This window comes from Watersipora subatra, chromosome 6 (assembly GCF_963576615.1).
Source record: "Watersipora subatra chromosome 6, tzWatSuba1.1, whole genome shotgun sequence".
NCBI classification, from domain to species: domain Eukaryota; kingdom Metazoa; phylum Bryozoa; class Gymnolaemata; order Cheilostomatida; family Watersiporidae; genus Watersipora; species Watersipora subatra.
In genome coordinates, this window is record NC_088713.1 from 6,659,408 (window position 1) to 6,684,057 (window position 24,650).

The 24,650-nt window shown below is 36.1% G+C and overlaps 1 protein-coding gene across 2 annotated transcripts in view; it reads left to right on the forward strand.

Annotated features, from left to right (window-relative positions):
- LOC137398829 (patatin-like phospholipase domain-containing protein 7) overlaps positions 1-24,650 on the forward strand; it is a 71,285-nt gene that overhangs the window by 23,765 nt on the left and 22,870 nt on the right. For both annotated transcript variants that reach the window (XM_068085004.1, XM_068085003.1), the window contains exons 7-18: positions 57-259; positions 5,587-5,643; positions 6,539-6,628; positions 8,248-8,424; positions 9,252-9,341; positions 10,863-11,013; positions 11,759-11,903; positions 13,593-13,708; positions 15,788-15,889; positions 17,106-17,247; positions 19,667-19,835; positions 23,986-24,125. In XM_068085004.1, the coding sequence (XP_067941105.1) occupies positions 57-259; positions 5,587-5,643; positions 6,539-6,628; positions 8,248-8,424; positions 9,252-9,341; positions 10,863-11,013; positions 11,759-11,903; positions 13,593-13,708; positions 15,788-15,889; positions 17,106-17,247; positions 19,667-19,835; positions 23,986-24,125 (1,582 nt within the window). The remainder of the gene's footprint in view (positions 1-56; positions 260-5,586; positions 5,644-6,538; positions 6,629-8,247; positions 8,425-9,251; positions 9,342-10,862; positions 11,014-11,758; positions 11,904-13,592; positions 13,709-15,787; positions 15,890-17,105; positions 17,248-19,666; positions 19,836-23,985; positions 24,126-24,650) is intronic.

Sequence of the window (24,650 nt, forward strand, 5' to 3'; positions counted from 1 at the left end):
GGAAGAATTACTGCATATCTATGCTGATGTCGCATTTCACCATGGATATTTTTTAGGCCATGAAGCTCCATACAAGACGGTCTCTGCTCGTGCTGTCCAGGACTCAACAGTTCTCAAAGTTCCCGGTCAGTCATTCGCCAAAGCCTTCGAGTCTTCTCCGGAGTCGATGCTTCGTATGGTACAGATTATCATGGTTCGACTCATCCGTGTTACCTTCTGGGCGCTACATAACTACCTCGGACTCGACCATGAGCTTATGGTATGCCCTCTCCTTGGTTACACTCACTTAAACTAGTCCATTTATGTCTCAGAATGGTCACTTCAGATAATCACATTTTCCACGACGAACATGTTTGCATCATTCTGCAAATCATTCGCAAGATGAAACCGCCAAAATTCGCGAGTCAAGAGAGTTTTATTATTCTATTGAATGTTTGCGAGTGATGGAAACATTGTGCTTGCAAAAAAATGCTGCGCAGGCTATTCCATTTTAAACATTTTTCGCTTCAATCGTTTCTATTTCGATTTCAACAGTTCCACTGTGCCAAGCTTGACAAGACTGTCTCTCTAATTATTGACCTTTGGGTCAATAACTAGAGACACAGTCTTGTAGCTTTCTTAGATTTTTAATAAAAAGTTTGCGGTAATCCGCATTGTAGCTTTATTTACTTTTTAATTTAAACTCTGGCATTAATCTGCATCATGCGAATGTCGCATGATGCAGATTAACGCGAAACAAAAATTAACGCGAAACACTCATCGCACAGTAACTCAACGTGTGCACAAGTCCAAATCCGCTGACAGCTAGCATGATAACTAATTATTAAGGCATAAATTTTATGTTTTAAAATAAAATAATATAATCAAATGATTAAAAGTAAATATAATAAAACATATATTAATAACTAGAAATTCCACTGTCATACAGCCCACGACCAAAGTGATATTGGAAAAAGAAAGGGTACTGATGGTTGAGAAATGCAATATTAGCAGTCAAATAGGATAACTGCAATGGTAGCTGTAATTTACTGGATGTGGGTGTTATTATATACAACAAATAGCAATAATGAAAGGAAAAGATTACATGTTTATATCTCTCCTGCAAAAAGAGAAATGCAATATTGGCCAATATTAGAAGTAAAATGCACTGATGTTATTAGAATAATCAATATTATTTATATAGTAATAATATAAAACCAAGGCAAAATCTTTTTTACATTTCAAAACGGCATAGCTAACAATATCACGACGTTGTGATAATTATATAGATTTTTAGAAAATCTGTACTACGTAGTCATTGTTCTGTAGTCATCCAAACTTATAATTAGTTATTGTAATAATCTCATAAGAAACGTTAAAAAATACCATCGTCATTTGCTTTACTGACACTGCGTTGGACATCAGTTAGAATGCGAAAGTATTCAAATATGTCGGCAAATGAAATTGAAAATGAAAAAATTGAAATCGGCAAGAATGAAACGATTTCTGTACTCCTATGTTAATTGCCGAAACCTTCGGCAATTCGACAATGCTATAGACTGGTGAAAAATGCACATTTTTTTCGTGAAACGCGCAAGACTTTATCGTTCTATTCTCTGTCGCCCGGCGTTTCAATTTCCGGTCTTAACTTTTATTAATCCAAGCTTTTCAAGCGTTTTGTGGCGACTTTGGTCCAAAAAAATCTGTCTATTTGTGTAGAATCCGATCAGATGGGTTAGTTTTAGGAATTTGCGGTAACCTTTCAAAGGCTAGGTAACATATTTAAATAGGTTTATATGCGTTTTGTATCATTATTATACTTAAACGATTTTACTGAAAAATAGTTAAATTTGTTGATAGGATTTCGTTGCAAGTGTTTGGTGACGGCCGTTAATGGATAATTTTTCGGGAGTTGTGTACACATGTGCATTTATCATAATTCTCCCAATCAATCGTTTCACTCTTGTTTGGTTGTGGGAAAATATAATTCGCTGTGACCACTGACCAATTAAAACGCTTGATCACATAAATGCACGATCTGATTGGTCATATTTCCTTTATTTTTGCAAAATCTTAAATCCACAATTTATATCGTATATATCATACCACAGTTCATATCATTGAATGAAGAAATGAGTCTCTCATTTTTTGACTGCAACGCAATGCTTTTGATGTTTTTTAAGCTCAAGGATTTTGCATAGTCTACTTTATGTAATATTACGTGTCACAGCGTTGTCTCCTTAAGTCTAAAATGTCCAAATTTCGAATTTTACTTGACTTCAAAGTTTGTAATAAACAACTATTGTGTATAAAAAATCATATTATGTAACTGCTGTTTCAAGTTTAAATATTCTTTTACAGGTTCCTCATTAACCTGATTAACAAGCTAAAGGTGGAATAGTTTTACAACAATTTTATAAAAGGAAAATTATAATATTAAATAATTTAATTTATTCAATATTAAATTCGATTTTTTAAAAATAAAAATTAAATTAATCAATTACAGTATAACTTTATCACATGTTCTAACCGCTACACTCTTCCGACCTTTGTTATTAAGCCGTCAGATATGGTTTATCTTCACCTGCATCAAAATGGTGTATACTTTGGATAAATTATAGGCACAGAGTTAATATCACTTTCTGTTTGCAGCGTGTTGAAAAAAAGAAAAACAATAATAATAATAGTTTCTAAGGAAGATATTAATCAAAATCTTTTAGAAGCAATTATTCAACATTTTTTATGAAAATATAATGAAGCTAAAACATGGACCAGGGTAGGCTCTACGCTTCAGTTTGTTTAACACTTCAAGGCTAATTTTACCGTATCTCATGTTTGTAGTGGGTAAAGACAATTGTAACAAGTTTTTGAGCAGTTAAAATTACATTAATTATTTAATTGTGCAGCTCATGAGTTTTCTTATAATAGCTTTATATGTTATCATAGTTATATGTATTATTGTTTATATATATTTTATCATAGTTATATGTATTATTGTTTACATATATTTTATCATAGTTATATATTTTATTGTTTATATATATTTTATCATAGTTATATATTTTATTGTTTATATATATTTTATCATAGTTATATATTTTATTGTTTATATATATTTTATCATAGTTATATATTTTATTGTTTATACATATTTTATCATAGTTATATATTTTATTGTTTATATATATTTTATCATTGTTATATATTTTATTGTTTATATATATTTTATCATAGTTATATATTTTATTGTTTATATATACTTTATCATAGTTATATATTTTATTGTTTATATATATTTTTATACAGTTGCATACATGTTTTTAGTTGTTATACATTTTATACAATTAGATGAAGTATAAAAAATGAAATATGATTTACTAAATATAAGATAAAATATGGATTTTATAGTATTTGCAAATTTCACGTTATTGTGTATTTAAAAAAAACATTTAATAGTAATTACATAGTTTATAATATGTATATATTTCATAATAGTTGGGGGTCCTCCCATGTTTTGTGACGATTCTGACGACCCGACGACAGGGATATTTAAAAAGTGACAGACGAGACGACCATTTATCAATGTAGGTGACGAGGTGACGATGATTGTGTAAGTAGGATTACTAAAGGTACGGCTGAACGTAACGAATTTTTCGTCGGTTCTGAGTTCTGACCGAAATCACGAAAAACGCAGAATTAATCGGTCGAAATTCAAAGAATTATTTGAGCTGTGCATGCCCACCGAGTTCGTCGACGAAACGCTTTTAATTAACAGATTAAACAAATTATTAGCGAGCACGATTCTAACAGCTTTAGCAATTAGTATAGTCCAAGACATATATCGCGACACACAATAAAAATACATAAGTATTTCAACATAAAACACACGATGTAACTGTTTAAGTCGCGCTATTGTTGGTTAACGAGCACGACTCTAGCAAATTTTAAGATATGTAATCCGAGAACATAATGCGACACACAAGAAAAATATTACAGAAAGTTACCATAGTAATTACGATGCAACCAACTTGATTGCGCTAGAGATGTCAACATTTTCTACCACAAAACTTTTGCTGCTAAAAAGGAAATAATATTATAATTAAAAAATAAACAATTTGTAGCTATAGCGTCCAAACAATAAATACATTCAATAACGCAATCTAAGCAGTTGCATCGTGTGTACTACGTTGAATGCACTTATACTTTTATTGTGTGTCATTGTACGTCTGTTGGACGTCATTATACGTCTCTCTAATTGCAAAAGCTGCTGGAATCGTGCTCGCTAGCACGATTCTAGCAGCGCAGAATAATTCTGTGTGTTTCAATCTTTTCGTGATTTTGGTTAGAACCAACGGAAATTTTGTTAAGTGTAGCCGTACCTTTACTAACTTATTATTTGTTCATAAATCACCACGGTCAACCGAAACTTAACTAGTTTTGGTTTGAAACATCTGGTCCAGCATTTATAGACTGCCAAAAATTAAAGCAATGAAATGCCACGACATTGACAGCAAATCCGTTTCCAAGTCTGTGACTGACAGTGATTATTAAAGACAATCTCGGTCTATTTTCAGTACAAGAAATGTTGCCCTAAAAACCTAACACGGCTGTCACTCTTCGCGGAGTAATCAGCAATGCTCACAAACATCACTAATAAGTTTGTTAAGGTCGCTGGTTGAGCCATGCTTTTGGTTAGCAGAAGTTCAAACTGAGCGAGTTTCAGATTTTTAACTCAACCCAGTGCCACCAGAATAGATATTTGTATTAAAATAACGAATGTGAAGAAAAAGGTTGATTTGGTTGCCAACTTGAAAAAGGTGACAGTGATTTTAAAAGTGACGACAGCGATTTTAAAAGTGACTATTCTGACGACAACTTTGTGTGGTAGGACCCCCATAGTTCTATATATTTTAAAATAGTATTAAATTGGAATGGTGCTCAACTTGCTTGAAACTGTCACAAATGTTAGTCAACCATTTTTTTCTACAATTATAGCAGGTATGAAAAAAGTCTAGGCTATTTCTAGAAATCTATATACATGTATGCATCCAACAATGCTGTATAACAGCTATAAGCTGGTTCCCATGTATGCCGCGAGTACCGGCGACAGCACTGCAGGTTATCAGCGGTGAAATGTGAACCTTGCGTTGCCCAGTGATCAATGCAAGAGTTGACCATCGGCTGTTCAACGCAAGAGTTGACATGCTGTTCAAATTTCGCGAAGAGTCGCAGGCAAAACCTTCCCGAAATACACTGTACAGGTGAAGGTCAGCATAATCGAAATGGCATGGCGAGCGAACATTTTTATGCGATTATTGGCAATGCAGCTTTATGTGAACAGAAGCCGCCTAGCGTCGCAAGTGTTTTGCTGTGCAATATCATCCCCGGAGTCTCGCAATCGAAATGTAAACCAGGCTATACTGCTGTCAATGCTTTAGTGCAAGTGTGCGTGGATACTACAATGACAGGCAAGAGGTTACTGCTGATGATTCCACAAACCTTGCTCAACATTTATAAAACTCATTTCGATGTTTATTGCTGTCATGGTAACGGTTGGAAGGACTGTGATAGTATTGACTGTAGCTCATAGTTCTACTTGTATTGTAGCAAAACACCAAAGGTGTTCATGACATGCTGTCCTCTCATGGAATCTCAACCCTCCAGGTTGGTGTCATTCTTATGTGTTTGATTTGACCTTTGGCCTAGTTAGGTTTGACCTTGGCCTAGCTAGACATTAGTAAATAAACTGCAAGGAAATTTGTCATGTATGAGTTTTTGCTATTTCAAGCTACAGTGTTAAGTTGTACACTACATACTAGTTGTACACTTCATACAAGTTGTACACTACATACAAGTTGTACCCTACATACAAGTTGTACCCTACATACAAGTTGTACCCTACATACAAGTTGTACGCTACATACAAGTTGTACCCTACATACAAGTTGTACCCTACATACAAGTTTTACGCTACATACAAGTTGTACACTACATACAAGTTGTACCCTACATACAAGTTGTACCCTACATACAAGTTGTACCCTCCATACAAATTGTACGCTACATACAAGTTGTACCCTACATACAAGTTGTACGCTACATACAAGTTGTACCCTACATACAAGTTGTACCCTACATACAAGTTGTACGCTACATACAAGTTGTACCCTACATACAAGTTGTACCCTACATACAAGTTGTACCCTACATACAAGTTGTACGCTACATACAAGTTGTACACTACATACAAGTTGTACCCTACATACAAGTTGTACGCTACATACAAGTTGCTCATGTTCAGTAAACCATGTGTTATTAATAGTCTCTAATTTGTGGCAAACAACAGAGATCATCTGCATTTTCATCATCCCAAGTCGGTTTCCTGAATGCACTAGATACAAAGAAATGTGTGAATGCCAGTTTATTGAAAAAGGAGGAAATAACTCCCGAACTATGACCGAATTGTATTGTAACCATTTCATAAATGTCTAGGCTTAGTCGTGGCACTTTCTTGAATATTTTGTAATTTTGCTGGTAATTCTTTGTGGGCTCCTTACAGAAATCAAGTTCTATAGGCGGCTCAAGCGAGCATGACCAGCAAATCAAGGATCTCTGTGTCCATGACATAGCCAAAATCCTGAAAATAGATGTGAGTATATTCACCAGTATGTCATGTAATATTCTACCGTCTGGCTCGTGTTGTACTCTGATAAATATCAAGGTTAGGATGCTCATAGGTAGGTCAGGTCTCATATTTTAGGATGCTCATAGGTAGGTCAGGTCTCATATTTTCGGATGCTCATAGGTAGGTCAGGTCTCATATTTTAGGATGCTCATAGGTAGGTCAGGTCTCATATTTTAGGATGCTCATAGGTAGGTCAGGTCTCATATTTTAGGATGCTCATAGGTAGGTCAGGTCTCATATTTTAGGATGCTCATAGGTAGGTCAGGTCTCATATTTTAGGATGCTCATAGGTAGGTCAGGTCTCATATTTTAGGATGCTCATAGGTAGGTCAGGTCTCATATTTTAGGATGCTCATAGGTAGGTCAGGTCTCATATTTTAGGATGCTCATAGGTAGGTCAGGTCTCATATTTTAGGATGCTCATATGTAGGTCAGGTCTCATATTTTAGGATGCTCATAGGTAGGTCAGGTCTCATATTTTAGGATGCTCATAGGTAGGTCAGGTCTCATATTTTAGGATGCTAATAGGTAGGTCAGGTCTCATATTTTGCGAGATGCTTAAATTAAGCCAAATTCAATGGAAGTAAGATTTTTCGGAGTTTTTCTCACAATTCTCCTATATGGAGAAAGGTTACAAGTCAGCTAGTGTGAAATGCTCTAATTGGGCCTTATTTCCGTTTCTGAGCATTTTATAACAATTTATTCTTATAGGCTGGTTCACACTATATCCCCGTTTGTCAGCATTTTCCTTTTGGCGTTCATCGTCGATATGTGAACCGATGGCATTGGCGAAGCAACGCGAACACGTCAGGAAAGTTTGCAGCTGTCAAACTTTCCCGATATTTTGCCGATCATCGACGACTGCCTTCCAAATGTGAACTATTTTGGCGATGGTAATTTGCGGTCGCGGATAGCGTGATTTATTCATATCCGTTTATGATAGTCGCTGCGGTACTAGTATTTAATTCCAGCTTGCGAAAACAGAGATTTTTTTGCAAAGTTTAAAAAAAGAAATGGAAACACTACGTCACGAAGTATTTCCTGATGCAAGCGGGATAGGCTTGTGATAGTGTGTTTGTTATCATTGGTGATCACTGAAGGATTGTGGCATCAATGCCGAAATACAGCGATATACTGTGAACCTGCCTCATGAAAATAGCGTGTTAGTCCTTGTTTGGGGCAACAGGCTACATTAAAAGCGCAACTTGTTGAAATACTACTGGCTATAATTTGCTTATGTCCATGACCTTGCCGGTAACTGTCCTCCATCTTGACACTTGGTTTAACCAAACTTAACCTTTTGATCCTAATTACTTTCAATATAGCTGTTATGCTCTCCTTCCTGTTTTCTTACTGAGTTGTTCAAATACACCTGGACAAGTGGCTAGCCTCACTGAACTGCTCAGAGCGTTTATAACGATTATATACCAAAGCTCAACACAACACTCATTAGATTGCAAGGTCATTGTAAGCTATATAGCTGCATAAGCTATATAGTCACATATATAAGCTATATAGATGAGCCCTTGAAGTCATCGGGTTGGCCCATAAATGGTTGTTGTACGAAGTGTTGGATGTTGTAGGACCCATCGGTGCTCAAGGATAAGATCACCATATGCCACTACCCAGCTGGTGCGGTTCTCTGTGCTCAAGGAGACGCCGATGCTGATGTGACCTTTGTTGTTAAAGGTCATGTGCTCGTGTCACAAAAAACAATTGAAAAGAAAGACTGCCCCATGTTCACCGCTGGTCCAGGCGAGGTAGGTTCTGAGGCTATCTGTAGGGCAGGCAAGGAGTTCAGCTAGACTGAGAATCAACAGTATGTGGAATGGTTGGGTTTCTGCTATTATTAAAAAAACATACTGTTTAGAATCATGTGCTAGCTTATCGCACATATAAGGTGACCTTTAAGGGCTGTTTAAAATGAAGAACTTTGTAAAACTCTCACATAGAAGGACCAGAAAATGAAAACTCTATCATTGCGTAATTCCCATTCGAAGAATAATTAGACATCTGTGAATGTCACTACCGCTGTTATAATAAATTGCAAAGAAATGAGTCTATTGTTGTTTCTAATCACTATTTAGTTTTCAATATTGACTAGTGTGTTGTGAGAAGTCATCAGATGTTCCAATGAAGCAAAGGGAATAAGTATGCGCACAACTATTCTAAATATGCTGGAAGACGAACGATTAGCGCAGGTGGTAGTGTCACGCTGGTAAGCTAAATGTCACGGGTATGAATCCGGTACGCTGCAATCTTTATTCCAACCTCCAGACGGATGAACACGGCTCTTATTACAGTAAAGATTATGTTCATTTTAAGGCAACTCACATCTATGTACATGTAAATGTGCCAGAAACCATATAAACCAATAAAATACTCTATTGCTAGATGTTTTAGTTAGTACTAGTTTTCTAAGATGCCCTCGGGTTGGTTAGTTAATCTATTACTTGTATATTATTGCTCCGCATTGTTTTACATAAACGCTGTATTTGTTGACGAGTAGCTTTGTTAGGTCATTTGACCCCTCTTTGAATGTACAGAAGAGATCAAGGCAGTTAATTCGTTCCTGTAACTCTTACAGATGGTCGGTATGCTGGCCACGCTCAGCGGTGAACCATCAATATTTGGCATAAAGACTAGCGAGAAGACAACTGTGGCTCATATCTCGAAGGTAAGCAGAGTGTTTCGATACTGTTATATGCGTGAGAGGCAAATACTTCTTTAAAATATCTCTGTTTTATTCACAGACTAGCTGTGCTACCCGGTGTTGTCCGAGAATTTAAGATCAGCTTATAAACAATGAGAGGTAATGAGAGTTGCCTGCCGTTTGCTATTAGCCTGGCGCATTGCCAATGGATAATTTGAGTAAGCGTACTAATCAGAGTTACCCCTTTCCATGACATTGAGCCATCACTTTGGGTCGTGACCGAAAGCGGTAGAGTCTTTGCTCCCATATAGTGACATATATCGCTTAGTGAATCTATCAAGCTCATATGACTGAATTGATAAGGCAGTCAGACTGGTGAATGGGAGGTGTTGAGATCAAATCTTCTGCTTTACGGATTCTTTATTCCAAGATTTTAATAGCTATAGCTGGACATATACAACAATGACGACAAACTTTGAGAAGTATATAGATTAGCTCTTATTATATTTGCTGACCGTATTACATCATGTTATCAATCTCTGTTATGCTGCCAGACTAACTTAGGCCATGTTCCCATACTTGCTTTGTTGTACTCTCAGTCTAACTGTCTTATATTCTGGACTTTTACATTCTCAAACCAGTTTTTATAATCTCAGGCTAATTTTGTTAAGTTTTTAGGTTTACTATTATATTCTCAGACTATTTTCTATTACGTTCTCAGACTATCTATTATATTCTCAGACTATCTTCTATCATATTCTCAGACTATCTTCTATTATATTCTCAGACTATCTCCTATTATATTCTCAGACTATCTATTATATTCTCAGACTATCTTCTATCATATTCTCAGACTATCTTCTATTATATTCTCAGACTATCTTCTATCATATTCTCAGACTATCTTCTATTATATTCTCAGACTATCTCCTATTATATTCTCAGACTATCTATTATATTCTCAGACTATCTATTATATTCTCAGACTATCTTCTATCATATTCTCAGACTATCCTCTATCATATTCTCAGACTATCCTCTATCATATTCTCAGACTATCTTCTATCATATTCTCAGACTATCTTCTATTATATTCTCAGACTATCTCCTATTATATTCTCAGACTATCTATTATATTCTCAGACTATCTATTATATTCTCAGACTATCTTCTATCATATTCTCAGACTATCTTCTATCATATTCTCAGACTATCTTCTATTATATTCTCAGACTATCTCCTATTATATTCTCAGACTATCTTCTATTATATTCTCAGACTATCTATTATATTCTCAGACTATCTATTATATTCTCAGACTATCTTCTATCATATTCTCAGACTATCCTCTATCATATTCTCAGACTATCTTCTATTATATTCTCAGACTATCTCCTATTATATTCTCAGACTATCTATTATATTCTCAGACTATCTTCTATCATATTCTCAGACTATCTTCTATCATATTCTCAGACTATCTTCTATTATATTCTCAGACTGCTTTTTATTGCTTTCTCATTGCGGTTTCTGGTATGTTATTAGAGTAACTTCTATGCCATGATGAAGGAACAGCCAGGAATAGTCTTACCTGCGGCGCATCTCCTAGTCATGAGACTCTCTCCATTCGTCAGGCAGATAGACTTTGCTCTTGACTGGATGCAGGTTGAGTCGGGCAGGGCTGTCTTTAAGAAAGGTCGGTATTGACCATTATTCCTTGCACCGAACTTCACCGACTTGGCACTTTATGTCATATGGAATTTCTTAAGTAATATGAAGCAGAAAATTTACATAAATTTGTTATGTTAAGTAGAATTCATGTAAAAGGCGGTTTTTGTCATATTACATCATTTATTATTGGAGCATCTACTGTACTGGTTTTATTATTATTCCTGTTTTTGTTTCGTTCTTAAAGGTTGACTTGCAAAAAAATTCACATTACAGTTATTTGGTATCAAAAGATTCACCATGTCTTACTATGTTGTGTTGTAGGTGCCAAATATGTGGAAATGTGATTACAAGCTTTTAAAAGTATTGGGTCACATGATCAGATTCCGACTTGACGATTAGTTCAAGCCGAAACAAAACTGTAAAGTAGCGAGCATCTATATGTGATACGGGGTCTTCAATAAGACCTGAAGTGTTTGTCATTAACTAGTGCTGCGAGAAGTTTTATATCGTGCCTAATAACTGTAATGTGAATTTTGTTGCAAGTCAACCTTTAAGCTTTATCAGTTTCTTCACTAGAATTTACAAAATTGCTGGTTTAAAAAGCTTTTACTGTCGTATGTTGGAAATTGCTTCGGCAAAGAGTCATATCTTTGATCAAAATTTAAATCGTATGTTGGTTTAACTGTATTAAAAATTCTACACTACCAAAGCATTACAATGAGTCAAATCTCAAACACCACAGATGTAGACAATGGAAACCTCTTTTACAGGGGATATGAGTGATCACCTCTATATTATACTCAATGGCCGTATCAGGACAATCATGGAGGGTAATGAGGGACAGAATTCAGTGAGTGGAGAATACGGTAAAGGAGAGCTCATTGGAATCGCAGAGGTCATCACTCGACAGAAAAGGTAAGGCAACTCTAACCGAATTCATGGCTGATTTTACTAGTTGAAAAAAATATTTATTTCCTAAAGAGTGACTACACTGGATATTCTGATGCTTTGAACTGGTACGCTAGTATATTCTACAAGTGCTTCCATTGTCATTGAAATTTTTGCTAGCGTGTCGGTATTTGTTCAGGGTTTATGCATCATACTAGTGACTAGATTCATTAGTGAGCTTACTCTGCATTTTTGAAAGATAAGAAAAATGATGCCATATCAGAATATGACTTATAGCAGTAAGATAGGCTCATTAAAAGTTGTTCAAGTGTGTAATTCTGATGGTCAGCATAGATATCCCAGTCAACATTGAACAATTGTTTTTGTTCAAAAGCAGCCGTGCACAACCTTTTCTTATTTGGGGGCCGCTCTCGATATTTAAACAAAATTTTAACAATTTTAAACAAACTTTTTAAGTATTTGCAATATAAGCCCAAACTTTAACATGGTTCATGGGATTAAATTTAGATTGTTTAATTTTTTTAGTTATTGGAAAATTATTATTTTTCTCAACTACTCGTATCTGCACAATTATTCAATGATGCAGTAGGGTAGTGGAATGACGCAAACGTTAGTGTACCTGGCTGGGAGGCCGATTGTTTGGATTCGATTTCTGTGTGGTGCAATATTTTTTTTAACGCTATCAGTGCGGCGTTGGACCCACGGAGAGATGGACACTGCTCTTATTATAGTAAAAACTAGCGAATGCCTGATGTTGTTCAGGTATTAAAAAAAGTTTATAAACAGTCGCATGTAATGTAGTTGCCATTGGTTAATTTGAGTAAGCTAGTATCCGTATTGCTAAACTTACTAATAAGAACCGTGAGAGCAAGCTTTGGTGATGTTGGGCATAGTGCAGACTCGCTATGCGTATTTCAACCCAGATAATGACTCATATTGCCCGATGTATCTATTGCATCCCGTGTAGCTTAATGGGTTAGCTTGTCGCTTTGTGAACGGGAAGTCCTGAGTTCAAATCTTTTGCAATACGGATTTTTCTTAGCTAGATTTTAATCGCTGTAGCTGGACAGACACCGAAGGATGACAGACGATGACCAACTTTGAGATTCATATGTATAGATTGATACTGCTGCCCTCACTACCGTACTTTTTGGACTATAAATCGCACCCCTATTATATAAGCCACATCTGCTTTATTTTCCAAAAAAACATAATAAAACCATACATAGGCCGCACCTTTGTATAGGCCACAGAACTCAGGACAGTGCTTTTTAACGCGGCAACAACTTTGCTGTTTAAAACGGAACAGTGCCTAACGGCACTGTTTCGTATTAAGCGTTTCGTGTCTAACGGAACAGTACCGTTAGGCATTGTTTTGTATTTTCTTTCACCGCTAGAGTTGCACTAACCGGAGATTCTGGTTAACACGCCCTAGCGGTGAAAGAAAAAGCCACAGAATAGCCACATCCTTATATAAGCCGCATGGCTCAAATCGTCAGAAAAAAGTAGCGGCTAATAGTCAGAAAAGTACGGCTAATAGTCAGAAAAGTACGTTATTAGCCAGTGATTATATTAGTAGCTGTCATTGTTCTATTCTAATACCAGATACCTCTTTAGCTCTAACTATTACTAGTCTGTGGTACTTCAACTGTTACTGTTGGAGCTCTGGACTGACACTGCTGTTATCTGCTGCAGGGGAATGACTGCTATGGCCGTAAGGGATACAGAATTAGCCCAGGTTCCATCACAGTTGCTCGAGCACATCCGGCAGATCTACCCTCAAATAATAACCAGACTATATCACCTTTTAGGTAGGTAATTGATCCACTAACACAAACATTTTGTAGATTTTATCAGAAAATATCAGTTTTGTCGCACTGCAAAACTAAAATTTGGGAGTTCGAATCCAGAATGGTGCAATCTTTTTTCACAAATTTCAACTGTGTTCACCGACGATTATAGCTTCTATTACAGAAAAGATTTATTGTTCACTAAAGTTTACTTAGCACAAAATTTCAGTAAATTTTATCCAAAAGTATAGGTATTTTCTCTACCATTTGCGATTGTTTTTAATGTTTGAGTTGATCTGACTGCCAAGATGTTTCTAGATCAAAATCGATAAAATTGATTGTGATTAAATGGCTCAGAATTTGTCTGCCCATGTTTCTTAGCACAGATACTGCTCTGCATGGCTCATGTTGGTTTGCAGCTTAGTGAATACCAAAAAACAATAAAAAACAATTTGGTCCCTAAAAACAAATTTTTTTTTCCTCTGAAATTTGGAGGTGTTGTAAAATTGATTTCAGGTAGTAGAATTGGTCGCAAAAAGCTGCAAGTTGAAAAAAAAACGCGTGCATTGATTTAGCAGAAAATGTGAAATTCAGTGATAGCTGTAGCCAGAGATATTGGGGTCACAAGAGAGGTCATTTATCCATTGAAAAAAGCTGCAGCTTTGTTAATAACCAGGATCCTATTATTAAATATTTGCGTCTGGGTGATCAAAGTGGAAAGGTTTTTTTGCTGGCACTGTATCAGGTGGCAGTTGATAAACTATAATTTAGAAAACCCCATTTGTTTGAAACTGTATAGCTCAGTTCAAGAAAGTTCAAAAACAATATCTGTTTGAGTATAACGTGCAACCTTGATTTTCGAATGGAAATTGGTATAAAATTTCTCTCCACTTTTCTCAACTCCAACCTTGGGTAGAAAGTAACAACTACTGTCGAAGATCTGAGGCTATGGCAAAAGATTATTAACAACATACGGTACATTGGTAAAAACACTGTTCATCATTTTATCAGTAAAGCGGCAAAGGCTAACTTGCAGAATCATTTTCACGCGTATTAATTAGCAATTTCCTAAATGTGTATTCCAAGCAACTGCTTTACTTGTATGTAGAGTTGTTATGAGCAAACTGCACATCTTGTTTTGATAATGAGTGCATTGCGCGCTATAGCCAGGATAGTGATTTATCAAACAACAGGTATGTTTCTGCTTGTATGTGTTTGTTTGTGATCGCACACTCTCAATTCTTGATCGACTATCAGTACATAATTTGGTGTTTTACAATCAAATAAATATGCTACATCAACATTGCTAAGGACTATGGGTAATGTTTTATTAGCCAAAGTACTGTTGCTAGCGACTTACTATTTACACTTAGTAGATTGTTTGTTGGTAACGTTCTTACATGGTGGTTATATTTGTACTAGCTGTGCTACCCGGCGTTGCCCGGGTAATAAAAAAGTTTGAACAGAAAATTGTTTTGTGTTTAACATATAACAACATTTGCCTCTCTAACTTTTAAACTACATATCATGAGAGAAGTGTGTCGTGTAGTTGAAATAAATTAAGTGAAAAATGAAACAACTGTAAAGGTTTTAAAACTTTGTCAAACAACTGTAACTTTCAAGCTATTAGCCTGGCACATTGCCAATAGAAAATTGCAGTAAGCTGCTACGCTTCTAATGACAGTACTCCATGACATTGTGTCAGCATTGTTGTCCAGCTACAGTTATTCTAATAATAGCTATAGCCGGAATGCAGACAGACATACGACACACGGACATACATTGAGAAATATATATATGTGTGTCGTTCATAAGTAAAGGACATAGTATTTAGATCATGCATTCCTCAACTTGAAGATAACGGCTATTTGCCTGGCTACGCAAATCAATAAAAACTTTGTTGAAATCTTTCCTTTGTGATTAAAACTCGAACGTTTTAATTTGTTGATAAAATCCTCAGTCAGTTACATAGTTCTTCCTATACTGTTAGTCTCAGCATATTTGGACTCTGAATTTAACATAACTTGTCTTCTCTTGTGGTGTTCTCTTTGTTCATGAGAGCATAACTCCAAAGTATGATGCACTAATTTCTGTTTGTAGGTGACAGGCTGCTAGGCATGCAGATGAGAATGGATGAGAAGGCTGTACTGAGAGAAAATCCAGCTGCAGATCCTAGATCACCTATAGCGAATATTAGCACAGGTATGGAATGGGGGGCTGTCAACCTCATGTGTGTCACTGTTTATTTAGTGGAATTCACAACCACATAATCACATTGTCTGTCATTCACTGCATGATTGTGGAAGTTGCTGATTTTGACTGTAGTTTATGCTTACTGCTTGCATCACAAAATACTTCACTCACCAGAGCACGAGATATAGTTTAAACACAGATGATTGACTTTTGCTATATAGCCTACACGTTACGCAAGTTCCGACCTACTGGTCGTAAGTTGACAATGTCTTAATTCGGACCACATAGAGTCAAAATTTTTGCTAAGGACATATTAGGCAGAATGTAAATTTTGCTCAAGTGTTTCGTGTTAGCTGTTGAAAATAAAATTTATCACAAACTATAAAAGCGGAAAATATGTATATGAAAAACAAAAAACTAAAATACACTTGTTGGTTGCGCATTGTCTACACATTCTTCATGGGTGCACTGTTTTCTGTTTGTCCCTACACGTTTGCATGATGATATCTGTTCACCGGTTGAGCGAGACTAAATCTGCTGAATGTGGTCGTATTTCGCACAGGTTGTAACTCTGATTGAAATAGTAATAATAGTAGTAGTAATGATAGTAATAGTAACGATAGTAATAGTAACGATAGTAATAGTAACGATAGTAATAGTAACGATAGTAATAGTAGCGATAGTAATAGTGACGATAGTAATAGTAACGATAGTAATAGTGACGATAGTAATAGTAACGATAGTAATAGTAACGATAGTAATAGTAACGATAGTAATAGTAACGATAGTAATAGTGACGATAGTAATAGAAACGATAGTAATAATAATGATGGTAATAGAAACGATAGTAATAATAATGATAGTAATAGTAACGATAGTAATAGTAATGATAGCAATAGTATTGATAATAATAGTAACGATGGTAATAGAGATGATAGTAATAAAAATGATAGTAGTAGTAATGATAGTAGTAGTAATGATAGTAATAGTAATGATAGTCATAATACCAATAGTAATAGTAACGATAATAATGGTAATGAGATTCTTTATAAATACTTGTACTGATAGTCGGGGCGTCGGCAGACTGACAGCCCGTGTAAATCTACTCTAAAGGAACACCTGTTAGATAACACTTCATTTAAAACTAGATTGAGGAATTTATTTAATTCAAATCAGATTTTATTGTTGTTGAAATGTTGCATCAGCTTGTCTTTTGCTTGTCTAGTGGCTGTGGTGCCAGCAAGTGATAGTGTGCCACTGACAGCCTTCACATTGGAGCTGCAGCATGCCCTCAGCTCTATCTGTCACAGCCTCCGTCTTACCTCAGATATTATAAAGCAGAAACTGGGAACATGGGCTTTGGACAGGTTAGTGTGGGGCGCGTCTAGCGTTACGTTGTCTAAGTTAAAAAAAATGAATAATTATTTTGAGACCTTGTACCTAATGCATAGCGTTTTTTTGCCTGAGATCTCGGTTTAATCTGGTTTAAACTGGTTAAAACTGGTATATGGGAGCTCGCTCATTTCTAAACAAACAGGCCACGCCCACTATTTTTATATAAGTTATAATGGAGAGGCCGCAACATTAACCAACAAAAATTACTCCCAATAGCAGTCGCTCTGAAATTGATTGTTGTATCATACACCATTTGAAAAAGGACAAAATTCCCCACAAGAAACTACCAATATTTTTTTGTAAAATTGTAAATGCAAAAAAGTGAGGTATTGAGAGCGAGGTAAGAATATTCCATTAGAGATCGGTATGTCGATCGGGTTTGTTTGGAAACAGTGTTTTTGTTTCCAGTTTTGGTCGCTGGACTCTGCGAAGCTATACGGCTCATGGGTGAAGAAGACGCTTGACTTTGAGTAGCCTTAGGAAACTATGAGCTAGTGCAGCGGTATTGGTTTCTGGAATCTATATTTAATTCTGCGGCTCAGAGGCTTTTTACTTGTTTGAGCTGTGGCTGTACTTATGTTGTCCTCAACCTGTTTTGCTGTGGATAAGTTTACATAATTGTTAGTCTAGTTCGTGTCAATCTGATTTTCAACCATAGAAATTAATCTCTACGAAAGTAATTAATGATAATACGTAGATGATGATAATAAAACAGAGTTATAATTTCGTAAGCCGAGAGTTATCCTCGACCCTACGGAAAGGGAGAAAACTCGGTCTTTTTTTTCTCTGTTGGCAAATCTCTTTTATCGAGGCAGTCGAAATGAACTAATCTGGATTCTTGAGTTATCAGAGAACGTAATTTTACGTCGTATGCCCTTCTTACCACTGCCAGTGACCTTTCTTGGAACCAAATCCCAACCTAGTGAGCAGAGATCAACTGCTGTAGACCAGAGGTCGGCAACCTATGGCACGTGTGTCACACGTGTGCCGCGTGAGTTACGGCAAGCAATTTTTAATGACGCGCCGGGATTCCAAGTTTATTAGGGTCACGACAAGCTCGTCTTTGTCTTCCATTATTGCATCTTGTCATTTTCCGACATTTCTGCCGCTTGTGCATCCATCATCAAAGAAAACTCTTTGTATCAGCAAAATGTTTGAATTTGTCCATCCAGGCTTTCCACCAAACTCATTAGGAGGATGCATCACTGTCTGGGATAAAGTTTTTGACCCCTGAAATCCATTGAAATTGGTTATTAGAGTACAAATCTTTAGCTTTCCATGGTCGATAATTGTCATAATAGTTCCTAAACAGTCGCTGTTCACTCATTACTACTATTTCATTACTACTACTCATTTCACTATTACTAAGCCTCGTTCACGATTGTTATAATCGATGTTCAATGTTTTATCATGAAGAAATATTATCTTTTGTTATTTTTCTGTCGGCAACCACATAACGCCATATTGCACTTCACTGATTTCACGTAAACCATTTTCAACACTATCACAAACATGTAATAGGGAGTTATCTTCTATCAGGAAGTGGGTGACAACTCGAAATTGTCCTGTAGATATCATGAGCGTGATGAATAATTTAAAACTCAAAGCACATAGTTAGTAAAAAAGGTAGCTGACATCTGCTTTAGACCACAATTTTTTAGTTGCGCACTATTGAAAGTATTTCAACCACTTATCGACGTAATGCGGCAGATGATGCCCAACTTAACCGGTGATGTGGATAGCCTATCAAATTTAAGGATCTTCGAGGATACTCTGCATGACCTCTAGTTTGACCTCCAGATATAAAGGCAAAGTTTCACTCATTATATTAACGGTAGATTAGTGGAAACTTACAGCCTAAAGAGGAACTTGCATGAAATCTATGAAGATTTCCTCGGAAAGTATCAGTATTTTCTATTATCTGTGATTTTTTGATCTTTGAGGTGTTCTGACTGCCAGGATGGTTCAAGATTAAATTTGACAAAACTGAATTGCAGTTAAAACGCCCAGATCAAACGAACGTGCGGTTAAGACTTCTATGGTTACAAAGAGACTGACAGAATAAAGACGTGTAACGCTGAAACTGGAACGCAATAGCTGATATCAACTCTAACGTTGATAGCGACGAGTGACGTCATTTCACTCATATTTTTCTTCTGAGCATTTTAACTGCGATCAAGTTTTGTCGATTTTAATCGTAACATTTTGGCAGATCACCTCAAACATCAAAAACAGTCGCAAATGATAGAAAATATCGATATTTTCTGATAAAATCTATTAAAATTTTGCATAAGTTCATCTTTAAAGATGTCAATTTTCATTAAAATAAATTAATTTTAAATTTTAATCAATTAAAATCAATTAATCATTAAATGCTCACTTGCCTTGCAGACACAGCGAGTACAGACTCTCGAGCTGGCTGGCGATGCAGGAGGACACACACAGGACAGTGATCTACCAATGTGACTACCATTTCACTCCATGGACTCAGCGTTGCATACGTCAGTCCGATGTCATTCTTATAGTCGCCCTTGCTGAGGAGCAGCCCAAGCCTGGTCATGTAAGTCTATGTGAATGTACCTATGGGTGGGCGTAAATATTGGTAAGCGTATCTATGGATGAGCGTATCTATGGGTCAACATATCAATGGGCAAACTGATAAATGGGTGAACATATCTATGGTCGAACATGTCTACGAAAGACCATATTTATTGGGGACCGTCTGTTCGGGCGAATGTATCTATGGGCTAACATAGCTATGTGAAAACCGATCTATGGACAAACATGTCTATAGACTAAAATGTCTATGGGCAAACATATCTATGAGTAAAATTACCTAATGTTGGATGTATCTATTGTTGAATGTATCTATTGTTGAATGTATCTATGGATGTGCTATCTCATAGGTTTACAGGGAAGTATCTGTAGATGCATAATTTAATTGCTATCATATCTATGAATAAAAAATGCAAAGTTACCGACATATTTATAAGCCTACATGTACACTTCTAGCGAGAGCTCATCTGGGGGTAGACATACAGGTCAACATGTCCACGGATGCACAATGTTAAAGATGAACATAATTTTGTTGGTGAATGTGCCTAATATATACCAGTGAACATATTTGTGCACAGTTTTGTGTGCAATATGTTTATAGACGTAAATTTCTATGGATGGGTGTGTCTATGAATTTACAGTTTTGTGAATAAACTGGTTGCCAGTCTGTGAATGTTTATGCCTATAAATGTAAATGTCTTGTTTCACATAAATATAGACATTTATTTAAATCTCAAAGTATGTGTGTGATTCCGTGTGTCCACTATAGCTATTAAAATTTAGGAATGAAACATCCGTTTTGCACTGGATTTGATCTTGGAACCTCCCATTTACCAGGCAAATATCTTGTCAATTATGCTACGCGAGATTGATGGATTAATTGGGCGATTTATGTTGTTATGTGGGTGAAAATATGCATACCGCACTGCGTTACGGAAGTCATTGAAGCTTGCTCTGACAGCTCTTATTAGTGAGTTTACAAATAAGTTTACTAACTAGCTTACTCAAATTAGCCATTGGCAATGTGCCAAGCTAATAGCAAGTGGCAGGCACCTACATTACCTGTGCAATGGTGGGCATGCTGCTAGTATATTTATATATATTTATTTATATAAATATACGAGCTGGATCCCGACGTTGCCGGGGTATTAAAAATCAGCTCATAAACATTGAGAGGTAATGTAGTTGCTTGCTAATTGCTATTAGCCTGGCACAATGCCAATGGATAATTTGAGTAAGCTCACTAATAAAAGCTACTGCTCTCCATGACGTTACGCCATCACGCTGCGTCGCAATGGAGAGCGGTAGCGTATTTGCTCCCATATAGTGACATATATCGCCAAACAAATCAATAAAGCTGGTGTGGCTGAATTGGTAAGGTGTTTGACTGATGAGTGGGATGGTCTGAGATCAAATCTTCTGCAATACGAATTCTTTATTCCAAGATTTTAATAACAATAGCTGGACAAACACTATGATGAACAGACCAACTTTGAGAAATGTATATATGTGACAGGTTGTGTCATTTTCAATACAAACGAGGTCAGATTACAAAATTGTTTTTTAGCCCAATAGAGAAATTTCTCAGCTTTTCAAAACTGTTTTCGGAATTGAAATCGAAGGAACTTAACCTGAGGTACAGGTTTTTATCGAAGAAGGTGTTGGTCAATATGGTCATCACCACAAACTGAGAAATTTGTCTTTAAAGTTGATTGGCTGAATTTTAAACAGTATTATTTGTTGACGTTTTGGAATGTCATAGCAACTGCACGCTACAGACATTATATTTTCATGAATGTTGAGATCTATAGGGAAGAGAACATGGCGAACGATATGAAATGGGTCCCGATGATGTCACTTCAACTCGAATACATAAAAACAGTGAGGTCAAGGTCACATGTTGTGTCGTTGGAAAGGAACACATTATTACACAGTAAAGGAGTTACTACCAAATTGTGCTGCACATTGAATTGATTATTTTGAGCATAAAATTGATAGCATAAAATCTGATTTCTTCGAAAAGATATTGCCGACGTTCAACACTCAGACAAGGTGGCGGAATGATTTCAGGCCGCCCTGACCTGGCTGACTCTGCAGACATAAGCTGTATATCTTCACTCTCCCCGCTATTGGCATGCTTTTTACTTGGACACTGCCTGCAGCAAAACAACGCTTACTGCACACACTGTCTATTAGTATTACATTTATTGTACAACATTATCAAATTTCTCTATGTTGTACTTTCAACTCAGATTAAGTAACCAAGAACCTTTAGATAGTTTGTGTATAAATAGCGCATTCAAGAATTGCAAATTCTTATTTCACTAACTGACAAAATGAGAAACATACCTCGGCTATATGAGAAAGACAGGAACTCTGTTAGTTCTGTATTTCCTTTTAAGCAGGCCAAAGCAGTAATCACAGCTGAACTTCGTGTGACCTGCGACGAGAAAATTCAGTTCAATCTCCTTGTGCAGCCCGTTTGCAACGCGCCAAGCCATGTACTGTATTACTGCGTTGTTTTTATTCTGGCCACTAAAAAGGGTTTGATATGTATACATAATTTTATCAATACATTTTCAATACAAACATGAAACTTCATAACATTGGTTGTTGCTTGCATACCAACAGTTGTCAGCATGGAACAAAGTTTTCTTTTCACCAAGGCCATAGGTCTCTAGATAGTGATGAAAATAGGATACGACGCTGTTGGCTCCTTTTGTCGCACAGGCAGTCTCATCAATCAGATAGTTCACTTGTGCAGGGAAGGTGTCACAGGCCACTCCAAATAGCGCACACATCCGAGGGGTTTTGAAATAGAGTGGCTCAAGTTGCTGTGGGTTGGCAGGGTAGTGGACCTAAGAATTAAACAAAACAAACATTTGTTGTTTGCTATAGACATGCAAGTACATTGTACATTGTACATTTACTATTTATATTTTAATTTTTAAATATACATTTTGATTTATAAATTTGATTGTTTTTATAAATCTTAATTAGCATTTGCAATTAATAATTGCAAATTGTTAAAACTCATCAATGTTTCAACTTAAAACACTACATTCATAGCCTTATACCTTGTAATAGTCGAGTAATTATTGTTATATTTTGGGCTGCGTGTGCGTTTTTGACGAAAATATAAAATAAGATTTGCGTTTTGTAACAAGCAACAAGAAATGTTTAAAAAAATGTTTTTGACCTACCTGCTGTGCATAATCAAAGCCATAGTGAGCAACAGAAGATCCAGTCAGAGGAGTGTTGGTACCAAGCTTAGAACCTTCTGTTAAATATTGTCGTGACGACAGGATCCCTAAACTACGACTGTTATCAGTAAAACTTAGCTGAAACTTTCCATCTAATCCATCATTCTCAAGATCTAAATCTATCTTACTGCTTCGAGAATCACTATTACTTGCTTCTCTACACAATAAATCTAAATAATCTACATCGACCTCCTCAAATTCTTTCCAAAAGTCATCACCACCGATATCGCAGTGAGACATTTTAAAACGCGATACGTAGACTGAATAACCGGAAATAAAAGATCGCCATTTTTGTCGTCCTTAGCAACCACTTTAAAGTCTGCAAAACAGTCTAATAAAGCATCCTAGCTAATCAAACACCTCAGAAAATAATTCCTGACATATGATTCGCCCTAGAAAAGTCATGACCTCAAATTACAAAAGTCTAAGCCGCATGGACAAGTTTCACTTTGAGAGCCTATTGTGCGTTATATGAAATGCCGCGTTTGTATTGAAAATCATACGCGCTGTCACATATAGATGAACTATGAGTGTACATTCTGTATCTCTATGCATGGTTTGTATGGAATTAATAATTAGTGAATGATGATTGAATCATGTTGAAGATCATCCTAAAGGATAGACTGTCATTGAAATAAATTAGTTTGCATTAATGCTAGTTGAAAAATAATAAAACTTTAGCAAAATTAGACGGTATTTGAATATTTTTAATTGCAAAATATTTTTGATTGCAAATTGCAAGTCGAGAATACTATTTGAACAACAGCAGCTGGTCTATGTGAGTTTTAACAGGGTTTTTATGGTCGTGTATGCTTGTCTATGAATGAGTGCATTGTTGCTCTAAGTCTATTGTGAATGCTGTAATTGTCTTCTCTCTCTCGTTCTTAACAGCTTGAAAATGCTTTGCAAGGGATTGCCATTCGGTCACAAAAAGAGCTCATCCTTCTACATAGAGCTGATGCTACCAGGCCACAAAACACAGTTGATTGGCTGAATGCTAGAGATTGGTGTCTTTCTCATCACCATGTCAGGTAATCAGCATTGGTGAAAATTCAGCCAGTTTTTACCTGTGCCAATAATCATGGAAGTTAACATTCCTAATAGAACCATCTTTTAAAGGAAGTTTAGATGTCGATGGTTCAAGTGTACTCATGTGCAGCAGGCAGCATCGTCAAGATCCCTTTTTGATGATGATGTTGTTCGTATTATGGCCATACCTTTGCCAGTTGTACACACTCACTATTCGAGTTACGACCTAGATCTGTTCCCGCCAACTATTGGTAAACCAAAACAGTCGTAACTCATTCTATATACATTTAAAGTGTATGCTCAAGGACATCAAAATGCCAATTCAACTTGAATGTTCCGTATTAGGAACCAAAAATTTAAATCAACACCATAAACAAAAAATACTTATGTAAAGGAAACTAAAAAATTATAATTACTTGTTTGTTGCACATCATTTACATTCTTTATGTGTTTTCTTTAACTGTTCTTTATCATCTACTTTTTCCTGTCAACATGTTCCTCTGGTTTATATCTATTCAACAAGTTAA